The 18,616-nt window shown below is 38.6% G+C and overlaps 1 protein-coding gene across 3 annotated transcripts in view; it reads left to right on the forward strand.

Moving 5' to 3' along the window:
- Positions 1-18,616, forward strand: part of LOC127371544 (guanine nucleotide-binding protein G(s) subunit alpha) — a 33,956-nt gene that overhangs the window by 3,184 nt on the left and 12,156 nt on the right. For 2 of the 3 annotated variants that reach the window (XM_051414405.1, XM_051414406.1), the window contains 5 exons: positions 683-755; positions 4,102-4,156; positions 4,631-4,750; positions 5,568-5,693; positions 10,452-10,549. In XM_051414405.1, coding sequence (XP_051270365.1) covers positions 683-755; positions 4,102-4,156; positions 4,631-4,750; positions 5,568-5,693; positions 10,452-10,549 — 472 coding nt within the window. The remainder of the gene's footprint in view (positions 1-682; positions 756-4,101; positions 4,157-4,630; positions 4,751-5,567; positions 5,694-10,451; positions 10,550-18,616) is intronic. The other variant, XM_051414407.1, reaches the window with a different exon arrangement.

Genomic DNA, 18,616 nt, shown 5'->3' on the forward strand with positions numbered 1-18,616 from the left:
TCTAAGTAAAAGTACAGATGTATTATCTTTAACAGTGCAAGTCGCATTACAGTGTTGTAGTAGGTGGAGGTGGAGCTAGTTTTCATTTTTTCATATGGTTTTGCTTTTTTGTGAGATACTTGGACTCTTTTTGGCCTCTTTAAAGAGGGGAAATGTCTTTTTTTGGTGGAGTGGAACCACTGCAGTAACAAGACAGGGGACCCCAAACTAGACACCTCTTTTCTAAGGTAAAGCTAAAATGGTCGGAAAGTGTTGGTTTAATCTATAATGATGCATTATTCTGGGGTCTTGCTATCTTGTTCGGTTCCAGTGGTGTTGCTTTTGCGTGAGCACCGTGTAGGAATGAAAAGTATAGGTGGCGCAGACGTAGGGACAGTGTCCTCAGTATTGAGGCAGTGCAGAGACACAAACTTTAAATTAACTTATAATGGATAAAATCTTTGGGCATTACATCTGTAGCTCTTTCCCTTCATCTTTAACCGGCCTTATCTTATCCTTATCAAAGATACTTTCCTGGATCCAGTATTCAGTGACAAGCTTTAAACCATCATCCACTAGTTTCAGATGGATCCCCTCTCTGGATATTTTTGTCAGCGTCTTTTTTGAAGGACTTTTGTACAGTTTTTAATAAACACTGTCTGACTTATGTTTTTCTTCTTTTTTTTCTGATTTCTGCTTTTAGGGGCCGGTGAATCTGGGAAAAGCACGATAGTCAAACAGATGCGAATATTGCACGTAAATGGCTTCAACGCAGAGTAAGTGTTTGTTTCCTTCATGTTTTGTTCTGTATCTCGGTTGTTAATCACACACACACACACACACAAACACACACACACACACTCCGGCAGCACATTTAATCACAAACCACGACAGTTTTGGTGGTTTACAGACAGAACACAGGTGAAAAACTAATGAATGGTATTGGGTGATACTGACGAGATCAGAGACGGAGATATTTGTTGACCAAATACCTAGATAGTGTGTTAATCATTTGGGGAGGGCTATTGGTGCATCCAACATGGTCTAATGAAGAAAATAAAGTGAAATGTTTTGGGCAGATTTTTGTGTAATTTTGTTTTGGAGTAAATACTCAGAGTTTGTGTGACACAAGAAGAGTGCTTTATCTGTTTCGGGTTTTCATGGAAACATTGCCCTGGGTTTTTTCAAGCCCCCCTGTCTTGTGAATTTTCCTAAAACCCAACCCCCAAATTGATGCAATGGAAACAAAAGTCACATTTTTCTGTTCTTAATCATCCGGTTCCTAGAAAGGGGTTTTGGGGCAGAAGCATCATCATGTGCTTATTTTTGGGTCACGTCGAACAGACGCTCCTCACAGACGCAGACGCTAATGACAAATCCACGATCGGCTGTCACTCCCCAGTCTAGTTTGATTCCCGGGTTTGTTGCTCCTTTTTGGGCCGGAGGGTTTCACCTTGCCGGGTTTCCCTTCATGCTGCAGTGGCAGTACCAGTCAGTGCAAGGTGCTGGGAGGATGAGGACAGGAGGAGATGATGGGGAGTGACACAGTAATATAAGAGGAGGGTGAGAGGGGCAGTACGGCTGAGGTGAGAAGAGACTGGTATGGTAGTTCATTTCAAAGTGGGTGGTTTTTTTTTTTTGTTGGAAGTCCTAGTGTGAGGAATGTAGTCTGTCTCTCTTTGTCATACTGCGGTCGCTCTGAGTGAAATAAAGCTCTCTGAGGCCACGCTTACAAAGTTCAAACATCTCCTTTGAGGAAATAATCAAACTGATGACGTTTCTCTGCTTTTTTGTTTTGTAAATCAATCAATTGGGATCACAAGTTGGAGAACTTTTGAGTTAGTGTTAGCCAAAAACTTAATCTTAGTTGCTAGAAACCAGAGAATCAAGGCCCAAGAAAATGTAAACCGTGATACAGGGATACAGCTAACAGCTATTTTCAGTATTGATAAAAACAGTGAAAGACCCTAAGGTGTCTTCAGATCTGTTGTTTAGTTTAGTTTACCAATCAACAAATCTTTTCAAATCTATTGTTTAAAATCAGCTGTCTGACATTTATCCCAAAACACTGCAGCAGTACAATTAGTTCAACAAGCCCTGTTCCCTTTATCTTTGGATAATCATCACAGGTCCGGGGTTTTTCCGACTTCGTTTCGGAGTTAGTCTCCATGTTAGTTTCACTGAATTTCTCTCTCTTGTATCTGGTAGTAACGGCTAAAGCAGGATGACATGTGATAATATAATACATTTACAGACGCACCAAATAACCGCCAGTATTTTGATTGTATTAAAATAATCCTATGGCTTGGTTTTTAGGGCGGTATTAGAATTGATACAAATGTGAGATTTTCCTGACAATCGGACTGAATTCTCATTTTTTTTCACATTAATATTCTGTTTCATATTACGGTCGTGTTGGCCATTTTCTGTTTGCGAATGGACGTTACTTTTGTTTTGCTTTAATCAATCATAAGCCTGTGACCTCTCTGTCCTGCTGATAACATTTCAACATGAAAGCCGTGAAAGCGATTATTGGGAGCGGTTAACAATTTTCACGTCAGCGGAGGAAATATGTAGATACAAGAGTTGCTTTTTTCTGTAAGTTGACTCAACAATCTGTCCGACTGTGTTGATCTCATCTACGCTTGTCACCATTTTCAAGGCAATTTTTCTGGCTCCGGCACAGAAATATGTCATTCCCGCCTGCAATAGTCTGATTGACTGTGGAAACAGCCATCGATGAGTGCAAAGCCAGAACTTTTTTAATCACTAAACAAATCTGAGATATGTGGGTTAATTCAGGTTTATTTTCTAAGCATATACAGTATGACTTTTAAGCTCAGTGAAATGAACGAAAGCACCAGTATGAATCCCAGAAAGATTTTTACACGACTGATGTTGAGTTATTAGGTTATAAATATTGAGATATTCCACTTTTTCACTATCACCCAGTAATAACAGATAGTTATCATGTTCAATTACACAGAGAGAATTCTCCCTAGAAAATAAAAACACCATTTCAAGGCTGAGACTATGTTGTCCTCAATAACATCCTTAGTCAGGGTTGAGTTTTGATTATAGCATCGTGTAGTGGTGGTGTTACTTTTTCACCAAAGTCACTTAAAGCACATTCATTACCAAAACACATTCATGCATGGTATTCATTTGAAATCCTTCTGCTCGACATCAGTATTACAGGCTCCATTCAGTGGTCTTGACAGGACGGGCTGCTGCTGTAATGTCGATATACTGCACAGTGCACTCAAATGTTAACGCACACAGCTATGCTAATGCTTAGTATTGCTCTGTTAAACTGAGATAATTCGCCTTGGGTCATTCAGAAGAAATCTCACCATTGCAGTTACCTGATTGTGTAAGCAGCTTTAAGGTCGTTTCTTTCTGGGAATTTCATTATCAAATGTGACTTTCAATTGTCAAAGTTTTGACAGGCCTCGATTCTGAAAGAGACCTTTACTACTGGTATCAGTCCACAGATTGTGCCGTGATGTTTGTCTTTACAACAATAAATGGACAAAATACGGAGCATATCATTGTATTTGCGAATGCTTTGGATTATACTTTGTGCTCATGGTGGGTTTTAGTTGAACTGGGACTTGAAATGTACAGTAACAGTCTGTGCTGTCCTCCACAACCACAACCTCTACTCTGCTGTTTTCTGTTTAATAAATGTCATTGCTAGAATTAAGGCAACTTCTGCTGCTCTCATTTGGTATCAGCAAGTACACAAAATTCAGGAATTGCACTTGGTCAGCAAAATGAAGGTATCAGTGCATCTGGAGCAGCCATAATACTGATGCTGGATGTAATTTACCTCCAGGCTGACAAAGAGATCCTGGAGAAGTTTATGTTACACAGCAAATTCCTACGAAAACCTACTGAAAAACATTTCTTTAGGATTATTGTTTTCAAGTTGTTTTGTTTAGATTTTAAATAAAAAAATACATTTTACTTTAATCCATATTTGAATTTACAGCTGATGTAGAAACTTGAAATAATCAAGTTGTTATTAAGATTTAAGCAATGTGATGGTGGTATTCACTGTTGAACTTCATGACTCAAGTTGATGCTTAATTCTTGTAATTTTTGCTTTGTTCCTCACAGGGAGAAAAAGCAGAAAATTCACGATATTAAAAACAACATTAAAGAAGCTATAGAGGTAAATTGATCTTTTGGCCCATTTTGAAGGATACAGTGTGAAATGTGTGATTCTCGAACAGTTCATAGCACTTTTCCGACCATATTATGACGAGAGATTTGCTCATTTTTAAAGCTTAACAAGAAAAAGGGAAATGCATTATTAGCACCACAGTGCAGTCTGTTTGCCTCTGAAAGTTTTTGTGTATGTTTGTGTAAGAGTGTCAGAATTAATAAATTATCTATTTTATATCTGAGCACAAAAATCTACATATGTAGGCAATAAAAGAACTTTGCTCAACACCTGACAACAAGTTTCTGAATGCTTCAAAATGAATATGTAACCCACTGAAATGAAACTCCCTGTGCTGTGTAAATGTAAAGAAGCATTAAGACAATGTAAACTAAAAACAGGTTGATTTTTAACTCTTTTGCACTGTGTTTTTTTCTAGTGAATTGTTGTATTTAGTTTTCTTCTTTTGTTCTCTCCATCCAGACGATTGTGGCTGCCATGAACACACTCACACCGCCATGCCAGTTAGCCAGTCCTGCAAACCAATGCCGAATCGAATATGTCCTGAACCAAGTAAACCAGAAGGATTTTGAGTTTCCTTCGGTAAGTTGCACCGTACCTCGTGGGGACGTACTGACTCTGGTTTCTGCACTAGTTTGTTTCAACTGTCTCTTTGCCTCTGTGTCATCTGAAGGTCCATGAAAGTGGTTGTATCATCAAAAGTGTTACATCTTACTATCGGTGGCAGTTCATAATGAATCGTACCAACAATATATAACGTTCTTCAATAAGGTACCATTTAGGTACCCCAGTATTTTTTCCTTTAACTTAATTACAGCTGAAACAACAAATCTGTTGATCGACAGGAAAGGATTCGACAGAGATTCGGATTCTCAATTAATTATTTAAGTAATAGTTAAAAAAAGCACATCTCTGGTTCCAGCTTCTTAATATGTGAATATTAATTGTTTTTTCTTCTATGATATTGAACTGAATTTGGAAATTGTGTATTTTTCTCCATTTTCTGACATTTTATGGGTGTAATCATGAAAATAACCGTTAATTAGTTGCAGCCCTAAAATCAAGACTTTACACAGTGGCCAATAGTAATCAAGCTGAAAAAGGAAATCAACTTAAATGTTTTACTGTTTTGTGTTAAAATTGGTCTCAACGTCTTATTATAACTACTAAATGTTGTAGAGTATTAGCTCAAGCCTGCTGAGTCCCTCAGCTCCCCTGGCGAGGTGTGCTGTAGGTGAGTAAGGTACCTCACACGGCAGTCTGGTGTGTTTGCGCAGTGATTCAGTAATTAGCAGGTGTGCTTCCGCTAGGGAGGCTGTCAATTGAATGAGCCTCTCACCTGAGAGATCCACACCGCCTATTAACACTGATTGTCTGTAATAACCCTAAATGTGTCCAGAGGGACCTGTTCTCCAGAAACACAGAGACTCAGAGGGATTTCCCCCTGAGCTGCAGTCTACTCCTGGCGGCCTGGAAGGGAGCCACTGCAGGTCATGGTCTTGCACGTGACTCACTACTCAAGGAGGTCCAGTATACTTCAGTGACTAGAGAATGGGCATAAAAATCAGGTTTTCGTTCTCTTTTGAGTATGCTGCTCCTGTACGGCATTCCTTCCCTCAGATGATTATGCCTTTCAATTAACTGTCATTGGTCCGTTGTCCAAAATGGTAACCATAACCGAGCCCTGTTACAGTGAAAAATATGCCGCTCGATGTACATGTAATGCTAGTCATAAAATTAATTCAGCTGAAACGATGAGTTGAATAATTATCAACATTGTTTTGAAGCTTTTTTGAAGCAGAAATGCTAAAAACTCTCTATTTACAGTTTTCTAAATGTGAGGATTTACTACTTTTCTCTGTTTTATATAACTACATATTGAACATTTTGTGGTTTTGGACTACAGGTCAAACAAAAGAGGCCATTTGATTACGCCATGTAGTGTTTTTCTCTATTTTCTGACGTCTTGTAGACATAAATCAATTAATGAAAGCAGATTGATGGATAATGAAAATCATTAGTTGCAGTCCTATTTTTCGAAAATAAATCATCAAATATAATGCTGATGTTTTTAATCTCTTAAACCCTTCATACCCATTTTCAGGCCTATTGCGATCAACTCAGGTTATGTGAACAAGCACATAAATCACACTTAATTTTAAATATTCAATTCTACTTTTCAAAGATTTATTCTGATTTACTGGGAAATTTGTTAAAAATCATGCAAAATACATCTGGATTTTTGAATTTGATATAAATTTTAAATGAAGTGTGTTTGCAGATTGAAGTGTTTCACAAATTTAAAGAGCAATATGTAGCTTTAATCAATCAGTGGAACAAACATTTAGAGAAACTAAACTGTGAAAAATCTAACTGAAGCTACAAAATAGCATTTCAACTGTTTTTTAATATGAGAAAGATTATGTATAGAGGAATAAGAACACTGTGTCTTCACAGTTTTCAGTGTTTGAACTGGTTGTTTCCACTGTGTAGATTTGTACACAGCAGCTGCGTTTCCAGTGAAGAGTGTGTGTATTTGTGTGTAAGCAAAAGGAAGTCTCCTGATATTGTCTGTGTTTTTTCATGGCAAATTTATTATGCGGGCCTGTCTCAAGCTGACCCGTCCCTCGGGCTGGACTAGACTTCCACTGTTGGACCTGTGGGGTCTTGTTGGAGGGAAAGACCAGCACCCACACTTGGATCTGATCTCTTTGGTCTTTTCCATGTGGGGTGTGGAGGGTTTTGGAGTCGTCAAGAATATATCTGTTATTTTAAATAGTGATAGCAGCACAATGACAGCTGGTTACTAAAGCGACGTTTAATTACAACATCAGTTCCCAGAAGCAAAAAGTTAACTGATTTTGCTCGTTGAAGTGAATGGGTGCTTGTTCAGGAAAGGGAACACGGTACAAAGTATCTGATAGACTCAGCCTATCCTCCAACTCCTCCACCTCCTCCTCCTCCTCCTCCTCCTCCTCCTCCTCCTCCTCCTCCTCCTCAGCCCGCTCCCCCCTCGCCTGGCCTTCGGGCCTACTGGAAACCAGTTTGACTGGTTGACTCTGCCTTCAGCAGAGGAGGAAGAGGGAGAGAGAGAAAATAAGCACAAGGATTGAATCTCCATACTCAGGTCTTGATTTCCTTTTTGAGCTTTGTTTCTAACCAGTAATCCTCGTAGTTATTATTCACATTCTCCTAAAATGCTAATAATAAAAAGGACCACGCCTTTATGTAAGATAAAAAATCGTTACTGACGTTATTTACTCAGGCCTTTTAATTCCCTGCACACTGATTACTGCCATGCCCACCTGTCCTGAGCTCCCTTGCTCCCAGCGCAATACAGTACAGTGACACGTCATTGTACTCAAGTTAGTCATGTCAGTTTTATTTACTGTAAATAGCTCAAAATCACAAATTGGCCTCACAGGGTTTTGCAATTCTTACAACAACTTCTGTTCTTAGAAATTTCTTGATTTGAATAAGGAGAAATTTTACAAAATCATTTAACAGAAAAAAACGGTGGTTCCTCATTAAGAGAAACAAAGGAGACATACTTCTTCCACGCAAACAAAGTAGATGTTGTAAAAGGAAAAAGATTAATTTTGTAGCGTAGATTTTAAAATCTTGAACATGACTTTCATTTGATTCTAGTTCTGAGGTCTTAGAGAGTTGAAAACAGGGAGATTTGCCTCCAAAACTGATGAAATTCTCAGAAAAAATGTTAATTTCTTTTTTACATTTTAATAAATCCCTTCACATATAGTGTGACTGTATACCTCTAATATGTCAACTGGTAGATTACTCAAAATATGCAGTTGAATTTAAAGTAGTTCATATATAATCCTGCAGCATGTCTTTAGAGCAATACCTGTTTCTCACACAGGATTTCAAAGTGGGCCTGCACTGAGGTCACAGCCATAACTATTCTTAAACTCTTCACAGAGCGGCACAACAACCATGAGAGGCATCATGAAATAGCCTTTTTCTTCTTCAGTTAAACTCTCTGAATTTTACACGTAGCCATGAATAAACTTTATGATTTTGAAAACACTTCCACTTCCAAAATTGAAGAAGTTACAAAGAGAAACTGATTGATACCCTTTAGTCGACCTTGTTGACCTCCGCGACTGAAAATTCCCTGCCTACTGTATATCAGTCCATTTTTGGTTGATGAGTAGTTAAATGGTTTCTTTTTCCGATAAGATGATAAAGAAAATTGCAAGCGAGTCTATGGTTACATGCTAAATCAGACATTTAAAGCCCTTCAGTTAAGCCCTTGTAATTTGTTTGTCTTAGTCCTGGGATCATCTTAGTGCACTTAACCCTTATTCTGTATATTGTTGATTAGCTCTTGACAAAAAAGTTTCACTCTTTAAAGCTGCACAGGAAACATTTAGACTCCCTTTTATCCCCAGCAATGTTGTCATTATTTTATAAAGCTACTGTTAAATAGATAACACTTTATATTTTAAATGCTAGCACCCAGAGCTTCAAATTACCAACAAAATGAAAGATATTGAATTTATTGTGATAAAACAAAGAAAAGCAGCAAAATGGTTCAAATGAAACCGAATACTTGATTAGTTTATCGATTTAAAAAAACTAATCTGCAAGTATTTTGGTAATCGATTAATCGTTTAGCAGAGATGGTAAACATTCATTGCCTCCAGCTTCTCGGTTGCGCTGATTTGCTGTATTTCATTATGGAGTTTTAACCTAAATACTTGTAGACTGTCAGTCGGACAAAGAAAGGAATTTGAAAAAGTCACTTTGGGCTTTAGGACATTTTTAAAGGCGTTTTTGACTATTTTCTAACATTTTTTGATTAAATAATATATGGAGGAATAAATTGGCAGATAATGAAAATAATTGTTAGTTTTAGCTTTAACTTAAAGTTTTAAATAAACAGTTAAGAGCAAAGGACAACTTATATATATATATATATATTTACTAAATAAATCAACTTGCATTCCCTTTACTTAACACTGAGTTATGCTGCTCTGTGTTATTGCCTGCAGCATAAAGACAAGTAGAGCTCTGTCTGTAAAATAAAACCCAGTTCCCCCGTATGTTTTACTTCTATCTCGTGTGCTTGTTACAGACACTGAAGATAAATGACAAATTAAGGTACTTAACAGTAGCAGTGATAGAAGGCAATTATACATGTTTGACAATTTTATATTGTGGTAAGAAAAACAACACCGCTAGTTTTAAACAGACCTCAAGTGTCACCTCGTCCCGTGTACCCACCTCCCCCCGTCCCGTCTACATTCCCATACTCCTCTTTATCCGTCAGCAACATGGTGGTCACTCTCAGTTAAGTATTTCAAAGGGTATACACAGTACAGTATAACCCTATGGCTGATAATGGCTTATTTGTGCTTGACTGCATTGTATGTGACCAACTGAAGATCGTAGTGAGGAGATAGGCCCCTGTGTAATGACAGCCAAGCCTTGTGTCAGTACAAAGCTCTCCATTTCTTCATGAACTCAGTGAACTGTTCTGTTTCCTGCCTCTGTCGGGGCCCGCTCATCTACTGTTCCTCTCCAAGCTGGCCCTAAACTACAAACTAGCACTAGGGAGTATCACTGCCTCCTTCCATCTGCCCTTAAACGTTTTCACCCATGGAGATGCAGACGAGAAATAGGCTCGTCCGAAGATACCGAACTTCTCCCTGCATTACTTGTTTTTGTATAGTTTATATCCTAACTTTTTTTTAACACTACTTCTGTTTTCTTCTCTGCTTTTTAGAGCTGCAACTAATGATTATTTTCCTTATTAGTGTATCTATATCTAATAAAATCTCCAAAAATATTGAAAAATGCAAGTCATGCCAGGCAAATAAAAGCATCAAATCCTTGCATTTAAGAAGCTGGAAAAAGAAAATGTGTTTGGCCTTTTTGCTTAAAACAAACTATTGTAACAATGCAGGTACCACTGCATTGCTCATTTGTTGTCAGTTTTTTTTAAGCAAAACACTTAAAATAACACAAAAAATGGCTGCCAGGCGACTGTCACCCTCATTTGCATTAAAAAAATTATTGGGGGCGAACTTCACCTTGTGTTCAGAGGGTCTTCACTGTAACAGTGCTGCTTTCCTTCTCCCTTTTCTTCCCTTGAAAACTCAGATAAATATATGAGCTAATACACTTTTCCTTGAGGTCTTTTTGTAATATATCTTTATTTCAGGGATCGTCTGCCTTAAAGCAAGAACCTGACTTGCAGTTATTTCTAGCTGCGGTATGTCGTTGATCAAGACCCCCCCCTTTTTTTTTCTCTTTCCAGGAGTTTTATGACCATGCAAAGATTCTCTGGCAGGACGAGGGTGTTCGGGCCTGCTGGGAAAGGTCCAACGAATATCAACTCATCGACTGTGCACAGTAGTAAGTCTCTCTTTTATATTCCCCTTCCTTTTTTTCACCCCTATACGTACACCAACAGTTAAAGGTACATATATATACATATATATGCAGGCGGATACAAAGACATGCTTCCTTTTTCTCTCTGTGACTCTTTAGTTCACACACATATGTACTCACAACATACCATTCAGCTTATACACTGTGCAGCGTTTGGGTGTTGTGCCGTGTAAGTGCAAGGTGTCAAAGTTCATGAGGTGACAATGAATGCTGCGCTGCCTCCAATGACAGTGTGTTTGTTCTAGTGCGTATTGATAGTAGGTAGATAGGAATTTCTTATGAATAGACCTCATCAGAATCAGTTTCTGGTTTAGTAAGACATCAGAATGAGTAATACAACTTGAGTTGGTTGGTAATATTTTATTTAGTTTTATACAAACAGAGGTAGATGTTGCTTTTGGAAACTATTTTTAGATGCAGATTTAGTGCGTAGTGAGTATTTACAGCAGTGATGTGGGATTAACTGAGAATAAACTACAGTTTCCATGTCCATTGTAATGTAGAAACATGTCACCCAGTGCAACAGTGTGGCTCATTGTGTCGAGCACAGTGTGGCTCTGGTGATGGCAATGTTGGTCGATCCGTCACTTTTCCAGAATGAAATATTTCAACAACTATTAGATGGAGTTCCATGACATTTAGACATTCGTGGTGCCCTGTGGTTGGATCCTAATGATTCACATTTGTGGCTTTGACCAAACTGTCTCAATAAATATAAAATGGCTTGCCATTAAATTTGGTACACAGGTTCAAGTCCCCCTCAAGATACGTTTGTGATATCTTTGGTGATCCTCTGAGTTTTCATCCAGCACCTTCATCAGGTCAAAATTTCAAATTGTCCATTACTTTGGTAGCATAAACGTATAACCGAACATCAGTATGTTAACAGTGTGATTGTGAGCATGTTATCATGCTGATGTTGGCATTTAGCTAGCAGTCCAACATGACTGGCTGCTAAAATTGAGGTCTATGGCACAGAGTGACGCCATATCAGGCTTTTGTTTACACAAGCAATACTTGATAGTAGGATCAGTTCATTGTTGGTGTTGGTTTTTGTCTTTTCATGGCATTTATTGACGATAAGAACAACACAGATTATCACCAGATTTAGCCTTTAATATTTTGTCGTGCTTGATTGCAGATTGTTCTTTCGTGTATTGAGCAGTTACAAAGTTGTACATTGGTGTATGGTTGGTGACGGCGACTGAGATCGCGTCCTAGCCCTGCTGACTCTTGAATGCTGAATTGCCGGTGTTTGGCGTATCGAAATTATTTGTCACTGACTGGTGAATTGTTTTTCCCCCCCCAAAAAATCTTCAGCTTTCCAAACCTTCCTCTGCCCGACTCTCCCTCCCCTGTTCCAAACTCTTTCTTTCTTTCTTTTCTGGTATTTTTTTTCTTATCTGCCTTTTGATCAAGCCTGCCTCTGTTATAAGGCATGCAGCGGTCACATGAAGCCAGAGTTCTTCGGAGGGCGGAGGCTTGCCGACTCTCTTGTATGTGTGTGTTTGTGTAAAGGATGTGCTGGTGCATCGACATGCATGTGTGAAGTAGTTGTCGTATGTTTTTTTGTATATGTAACTTTATTCAGTGGCGGAAGAAGTTTTCTGATCTTTAGTAAAAAGTATCCATTACAAGTTAAAGTCCTGCATTCAAACTCCTACTTAAGTGAAAGTACATGAACATTAACAGCAAAATTTACTCGAAGTACAGAAAATATAGAAACATGGCTCCCGTGACTGACATATTATTACATTATAAAATCGTCATACTGATCTATTAATTTGTAAGTAACATTACATGTAGCTAGTCGAGGTAGAGCTGGTTTTGACTACTTCATATGAAGTTAGGTAATTTAGTTGAGCTGCTCCCAACCTTGGGGTTAGGCTCCTCTAAGTGAATGATTAATGTGTTTTGATTAATAATGATTATTAAGGTTTGGAAAAATGAGCAAACAAAGTTCTGCTACACAAATTTGTTTCCATATTTTGGACTTTTCTCTAGTATTTTTTTTTTGTATGTGGGAAATATTGGAGAGTTTTAGCACTTTCAGCCTCAAACAATAATTTAAATGAAACTATCTGAGACGTTTAGAAAGGAAATCTCACTCTTTGATGAACACTACACACTGCTTTTTTGTAAGAGACCACAAGTTAAAAGGTTGGGGACAATATATGGCCTGTTATAGACTTATTATGTGTGCTTTTTTTCAGGTTTAATCTTAATTTGAAAACTAACTAGAAACTATAGCTGTCAGATAAATGAAGTGGAATTAAAAAGTAGACAATTTTGCTCTAAAATGTGGTGGAGTTGTAGTATAAAGTAGCAGGAAATATAACTCACGTAAAGTAATATGTACTTGAGTAAATGTACTTTGCACCACTGACCTTCTGTGTGTGTGTGTGTGTGTGTGTGTGTGTGTGTGTGTGTGTGTGTGTGTGTGTGTGTGTGTGTGTGTGTGTGTGTGTGTGTGTGTGTCCTGTCACTTAAACTGCATTTATGGCCACAGGTGTTTTGTTGTGTGTGATACTGTATGTTTTTTGTGGGGAGGTGTGGTGTCAGTGGAGGCTCTCGAGAAGCTAACGGAGACGCCGAATGATGAAAAAGAGAAAGGATTGAAGAGACAGATTGAAATAGAGAAAGAGAGGGCTTCCCTGCATTGCGGGATCTCTCCTCTCCTCTCTCCTCTCCTCTCTCCTCTCCTCCTCTCTCGTCTCCTCTCCCACACCCAGCAGCCCCAGTGTTATGGATCAGATGCTGGGCTGGGTGGCCAGACCGGAAGTGCTCCCCTCCCCCCTCTGTGTGCTTATGTAAACGGAGAGGCAGAGAATGAGAGAGGGGAGAGCTATTTTTAACCCAGGCAGGCTGCAGAAGGAGAAAGAATGAGCGAGTGTGTTAGGAGAGAGACAACTTCAGCATTATTGATGAAGGTTGTTAGCATTAAATGAAAATGTCAACCCTGGATCAGCACAGGAAAAGTCAGGGCCACCCCATACACTCTTCTTTTTTTTAAAAAAAAACCACACAAATGATATCATCCAATTCATGTCATGGTAAAAATCAAAAAAAGGGGAAGAAGAAGTTGACGGGGCGGTGATGCTTTGTTGTCTCTGTCGGACGAGACGGTAGTCACTGAAGCTTCCCTGACTGTGTTTTTGCTCCGTCATGCTCCTCTATGATGTGTTTTTGTTGTTGTTTTTGTTAACACTTCCTGACTCTTAATATGGTCACACACTTTGTTTGCGAGGATGTTGTTGTCCTTGATTACACGTGGATGTTGGTTATGTTGCTCTAACTGCAGGCAATTCACATACAAAGTCCAAACAAGCGTGACTGTGTCCCCTTACAGAACCGAGGCTAAGGGTTTGTTGTGTCTGTCTGTCTGTCAGGTTTCTGTTGTTTTATTAATCCATACAGCGATCATAGAGTTGTAAACTTTGTCCTGAAATATTCCGGCACTTTCTCCCGACCGTAAATCACTTCTGAGACCCTGAGAGGAAATGGTGCCTTTTCAAAGAGTCGTCCATAAGACAAAGATTTTAAAAAAGTCTCACAAACTTTTCTTCTTGGAATTTTATTATGTTTTAATATGTTATGGGATATTTTATCCCTAATTATTTTTCATTAAGTGATTAAATACACCGTTTATTACTGCTAGTTTACAAACAAAGACATACCGTAGAGCTGTAGTTTCCAAAAATGCACTTAGTGATTGAATATTTACTATGAAACATTTGTGGCTCTCGTACGGCTTTGGAGGGATGATAAAGAATCTGACCTGGTTGACAAATATATGTACTTTAATGTCCCCTTCAGAGGTAGAGAGCCAGGCTAGCTGTTCCCCCCTGTTTCAGTCTTTATGCTAACTATTCCATTAAATGAGACGAGGAAAGAGTTGTTGGGTGGAATGTGGCATACACAAAGAAAATAAATGCAAACACGTGGCCCAGAGAATCCTGAGACGCTGCTGACCAGTTGCAGGCGATTATGTATTTGGAAAAAACTGTATGAAAGGAGCCTGTTCACAGAGCTGTGATAAGAGCAAATGCAACATGTTTTTTTGCCCTTTGAATTGTCTGCCTGTGGTATGTTTTATCATGCAGAGTATACATAATATTTAAGATCAGCAGTTAATATTGCATTTGATTATATGAAGTTGGGAGTTGTTTAGCTTCACTAGCATGTTTAATGTCTTTGTAGCAGATGTGGACTTCTGTCCGCTTTGGTGACATATTATTTAAAGAGTGTAACATTTAGGAGCATCTTTAGGCTGAAATGGAATATAATATTCATAGATATGTTTTCATTGTGTCTTTGTTACCTTTGACTGTGCTCTCTTTATCTACAGAGGGAGCGGGTCTTCTCCTAAACACTTAAACTAACTTTAAACTAACTTTTCACACAGCCAGATATTTCCCTCAGGAGCTGGTGGAGACCAAAAACGGAGCTAAAAGGAGAGTTAATATCGGACTTAACATCTATCAGGTGGACAGGTGCTGTATGTGTACATAAGCCGCTGTTTACTAATAAGTTTGCAGTTATCAGCATAGAAGATGATGATATGTCCCTCCAAGGAACCAGAAAAGTAGTTATTGTAAGAATAATTAAGGTCTGAAAAAATGAGTCGCTCGATTTGACATTTGATTTGAGATGGCGGAAAAAGTTTTTTGCTAATCCAGCAGTAACTGTGCCTGACACATTAAGGTACTTCATCATTATGATGCCAAAATAAAAATGTGATATTGCTGCCACAAAGCAGTTTTTTTGTTCATAGATTTAAAACACTGCACACAATAGTAGAATAGTAGACAAATATATATTGTTATAGTCTATCAATCCACAATGGACGAGTAATTAATCTAAAAAAATGCCAAAACATTGATTAGTTCTAAAACCCAGAAACCCAGAACACAACTAATGTAAAGACCTCATCGTGGAAACATGTTATATTGTGACATTTTATGGAGTAAATGATTCATCAGTTATTTGAAAAAGTAATTGATTATTTACACGCTTCTTTAACTCTAATTATAAACCCAGCATTTCCTTTCTTGGATTGTACTTTTTAGGCTTTGCACCAAGTTTTTAGACAGGAACGATGTGAAGAGAGAGGAGGAGGAGTGTGACTGGACATCTCCATACATTCAGTTTCTGTGTCTGTTAGGTGTCTGTCTGTCTGTCTGTTAGCTGTCTGTCTGTCTGTTAGGTTACTGCCGTGTTTATTATCTGTTGATTCTCTGAAGTCTTGTCCCAGCGATCATGTGCCGGAGTCCCCCTGATTTACTTCTCCGACATCCTCCCCTGAGCCTCTTCTTCCTCCTCTCCCCTCTCTCCTTCCTCCTCCTCCTCCCCCCTCCTCCCTCTTTTGCGCTCACTCTCTCTCTCTTTGTGATGTGTAGTGGTGTTTCTGCAGGGACAGAAAATGGCTCGGATTGAGCCTCTGACTCATCGCAGAGAGCGAGAGAGAGAGAGAGAGAGAGAGAGAGAGAGGGTAGAATAAGGGATGAATAAAGACAAACTGATTTTTTTTGGGGCGGTTTTGTAGTGTCAATACTTTCAGTGTGGGGTTATTCTGAATATGTTTGGATGTGTGTGTGCAGCCGATTTTAAACATGCTCTTTGCATAAGTCGGGTACGTTTTACAGTGTTTAAGGCGAGCTCATTGGGAGATGTCTTTGGGAAACTGCTGCTGCAATCTCACTGTATTGTGATTCTCTGAATGCTGTGTGTGTTCAGTGATTGTGCCGCTCCCAACGTTCAGCTCCCCGTGTTCCCAGTGCGAGGTTTACCCTTTTCTGTATTTCTTTGCTATTCTGTTCTTTCTTTATTTGTCTCTTTTTCTTTTCTTTTCTATTTTCTCTGGTTTTGTGTTTCTTTGTTAATTAAGTTCTTCATTTGTCATATTTTGGCTTTTTTTATATTATGTCCCCTTATTTTTTGTCTTTAAATTTCCTTTTGGTCTTGCATTCTTCATTTATTCTTGACATTTTAAAGTCTTTTCTTTCTTTTCTCTATAGTTTATTTCATTCTTTCTCTTCTTGTCTTTCTCTTTCAATCTGTTCTTCTTTCTGTCTGTCCCTTCTTGTATTTCTCTTTCACTCTGTTCTTCCTTCTTTCTGTCTCTTCTTGTCTTTTCTTTCTTGCTGTTCTTCTTTCTGCCTGTCCCTTCTTGTCTTTCTCTTTCATTTTGTTCTTCTTTCTTTCTGTCTCTTGTATTTCTCTTTCATTCTGTTCTTCCTTCTTTCTGTCTCTTCTTGTCTTTTCTTTCTTGCTGTTCTTCTTTTGCAAAATCTTTGATTCTTTTTCTGTTTTTTTCTGTTTCTTTTCCTCGTGTTCCTTTTGTTAATTCTTAACTTCTTTAATTTGTTCTTTGTTCCTTTTTTCTTCTTTCTTGCACTTCTTCCTCCGCTCTCTCTCTAACCCACTCCATTCCCTGCATTTCTCTCTCTCTGTGTCTCTTTGTTGCTCGCCGTTTCCCCCCCCTTCTCTCATTCTTTCTTTTCTTTTTGTTTCTTTTCTATCGTTCCTTCTTTTATTTCTTTCTTTTATTTTCTCTCTTCCTTTCTTTTTCTTGTCTCTCCCTGTCTGTCTCTCCCTCTCTCTGGCCTCACTCCAGTCGCACAAGATTTGGAGCCGATTGTCTATTTATAGCGCCTGTGGTTCTGTCGCCATGACAACCAAGCTGGAGGCCAGGGCGCCAGGGAGCTATTTTTGGAGCAGCGCTGTAATGTCAGACACAGCCTTCTCTCTCTTTTCTTTCCTCCCCTTTCTCTCTCTCTCTCTGGATGTGGTGTGTGTGTGTGTGTGTGTGTGTGTGTGTGTGTGTGTGTGTGTGTGTTTGATTAAGGATCGGCTGGTGAAGCCTTTGGTTTGGTCGGCTGGCAATGTGAAAGCGTTAAACGTACAAAGAAGCAGTAAGCCCCTTCGAATCGTTCTGCTCGGCGGGCCGTGCACGATCTTTTCCCCCCCTGAGGAAGCGCTGAGACCATTTTCTGACTCGACTTGTTGTTTTTCGGAGGCTTGTGAAGCTCCAGTTTTTCTCTTGTGCAGAGATTTATTTCAGTATCCTGAAATGACAAATTCAAGTGTTTTTCAAAGTCGGTGTTTGCTCTCAGTTTTGCAGCGCTTAAGACTGGAATATTTGCAAGTTGTGCAATTTAGCTTGAATACTTCATGATAATGGTGAATTTTAATGGTAAATAATCTGGTAAAAGCTGCTCTTTTTAGGGCATTTTGTCACACGTTTGTTGTTTTGTTTTGCTTGTACATTTTGGTACTTTTTTAGCAAGAGGCTTTATGAAATTAATGTATTTTGTACCCACATTTTAACTAAATATTAAATAAATATTAGTAACATTAATAGTTTTTTTAATTTAATAGTAACTTAGCATATATTTTAACCTTCCTACCTGTTGCTTTATTGAGTTTTATTTATGTGTCATGAACAATTGCACTGAACCAATTTTTCTACGTTCTCAGTTTGCCAGAATTATTAAATAAGTTTTCTTTGTTAATGAATAAGCTTTTGTTTGAGAGGATTTTAGTATTCTTTTGAAAGGAGGTGACGTGAGCTTGAAAATAAATTGGTTGTTGAACTTGGATTTTGGCATATGTGGAAAGAGGCACTTTTTAGGGACTTAATCCTGCCGACCAGCTCGTATATGTGTGTGTGTGCGTATGTGTGTGTGTGTGTGTGCGTATGTGTGTGTGTGTGTGTGCGTGTGCGTATGTGTGTGTGTGTGTGTGTGTGTGTGTGTGTGTGTGTGTGTGTGTGGTGGTGTGTTTCACACAGCCGATCAGAGCTGCTCGGATGCAGAGTAAAGGTCCCCAGATGTTGTGTGTATTAAACCATAAACCCTGTCAAGAAACATACTTACAGTATATGCTGTTAAGTTTGTTATTACAGTTATTTTCTTCTTTAAAGATAAAAGCTGTCTGTTTTTAAATAGAGGAGAGACGTTGCCAATCACTTTTTTTGAAGTGAATATTAAATTAAGACATCATGATTTCAAAATGTAACCAGAAATGTTG

The sequence above is a fragment of the Dicentrarchus labrax genome, unplaced genomic scaffold (assembly GCF_905237075.1).
Source record: "Dicentrarchus labrax unplaced genomic scaffold, dlabrax2021, whole genome shotgun sequence".
Lineage (NCBI taxonomy): Eukaryota > Metazoa > Chordata > Actinopteri > Moronidae > Dicentrarchus > Dicentrarchus labrax.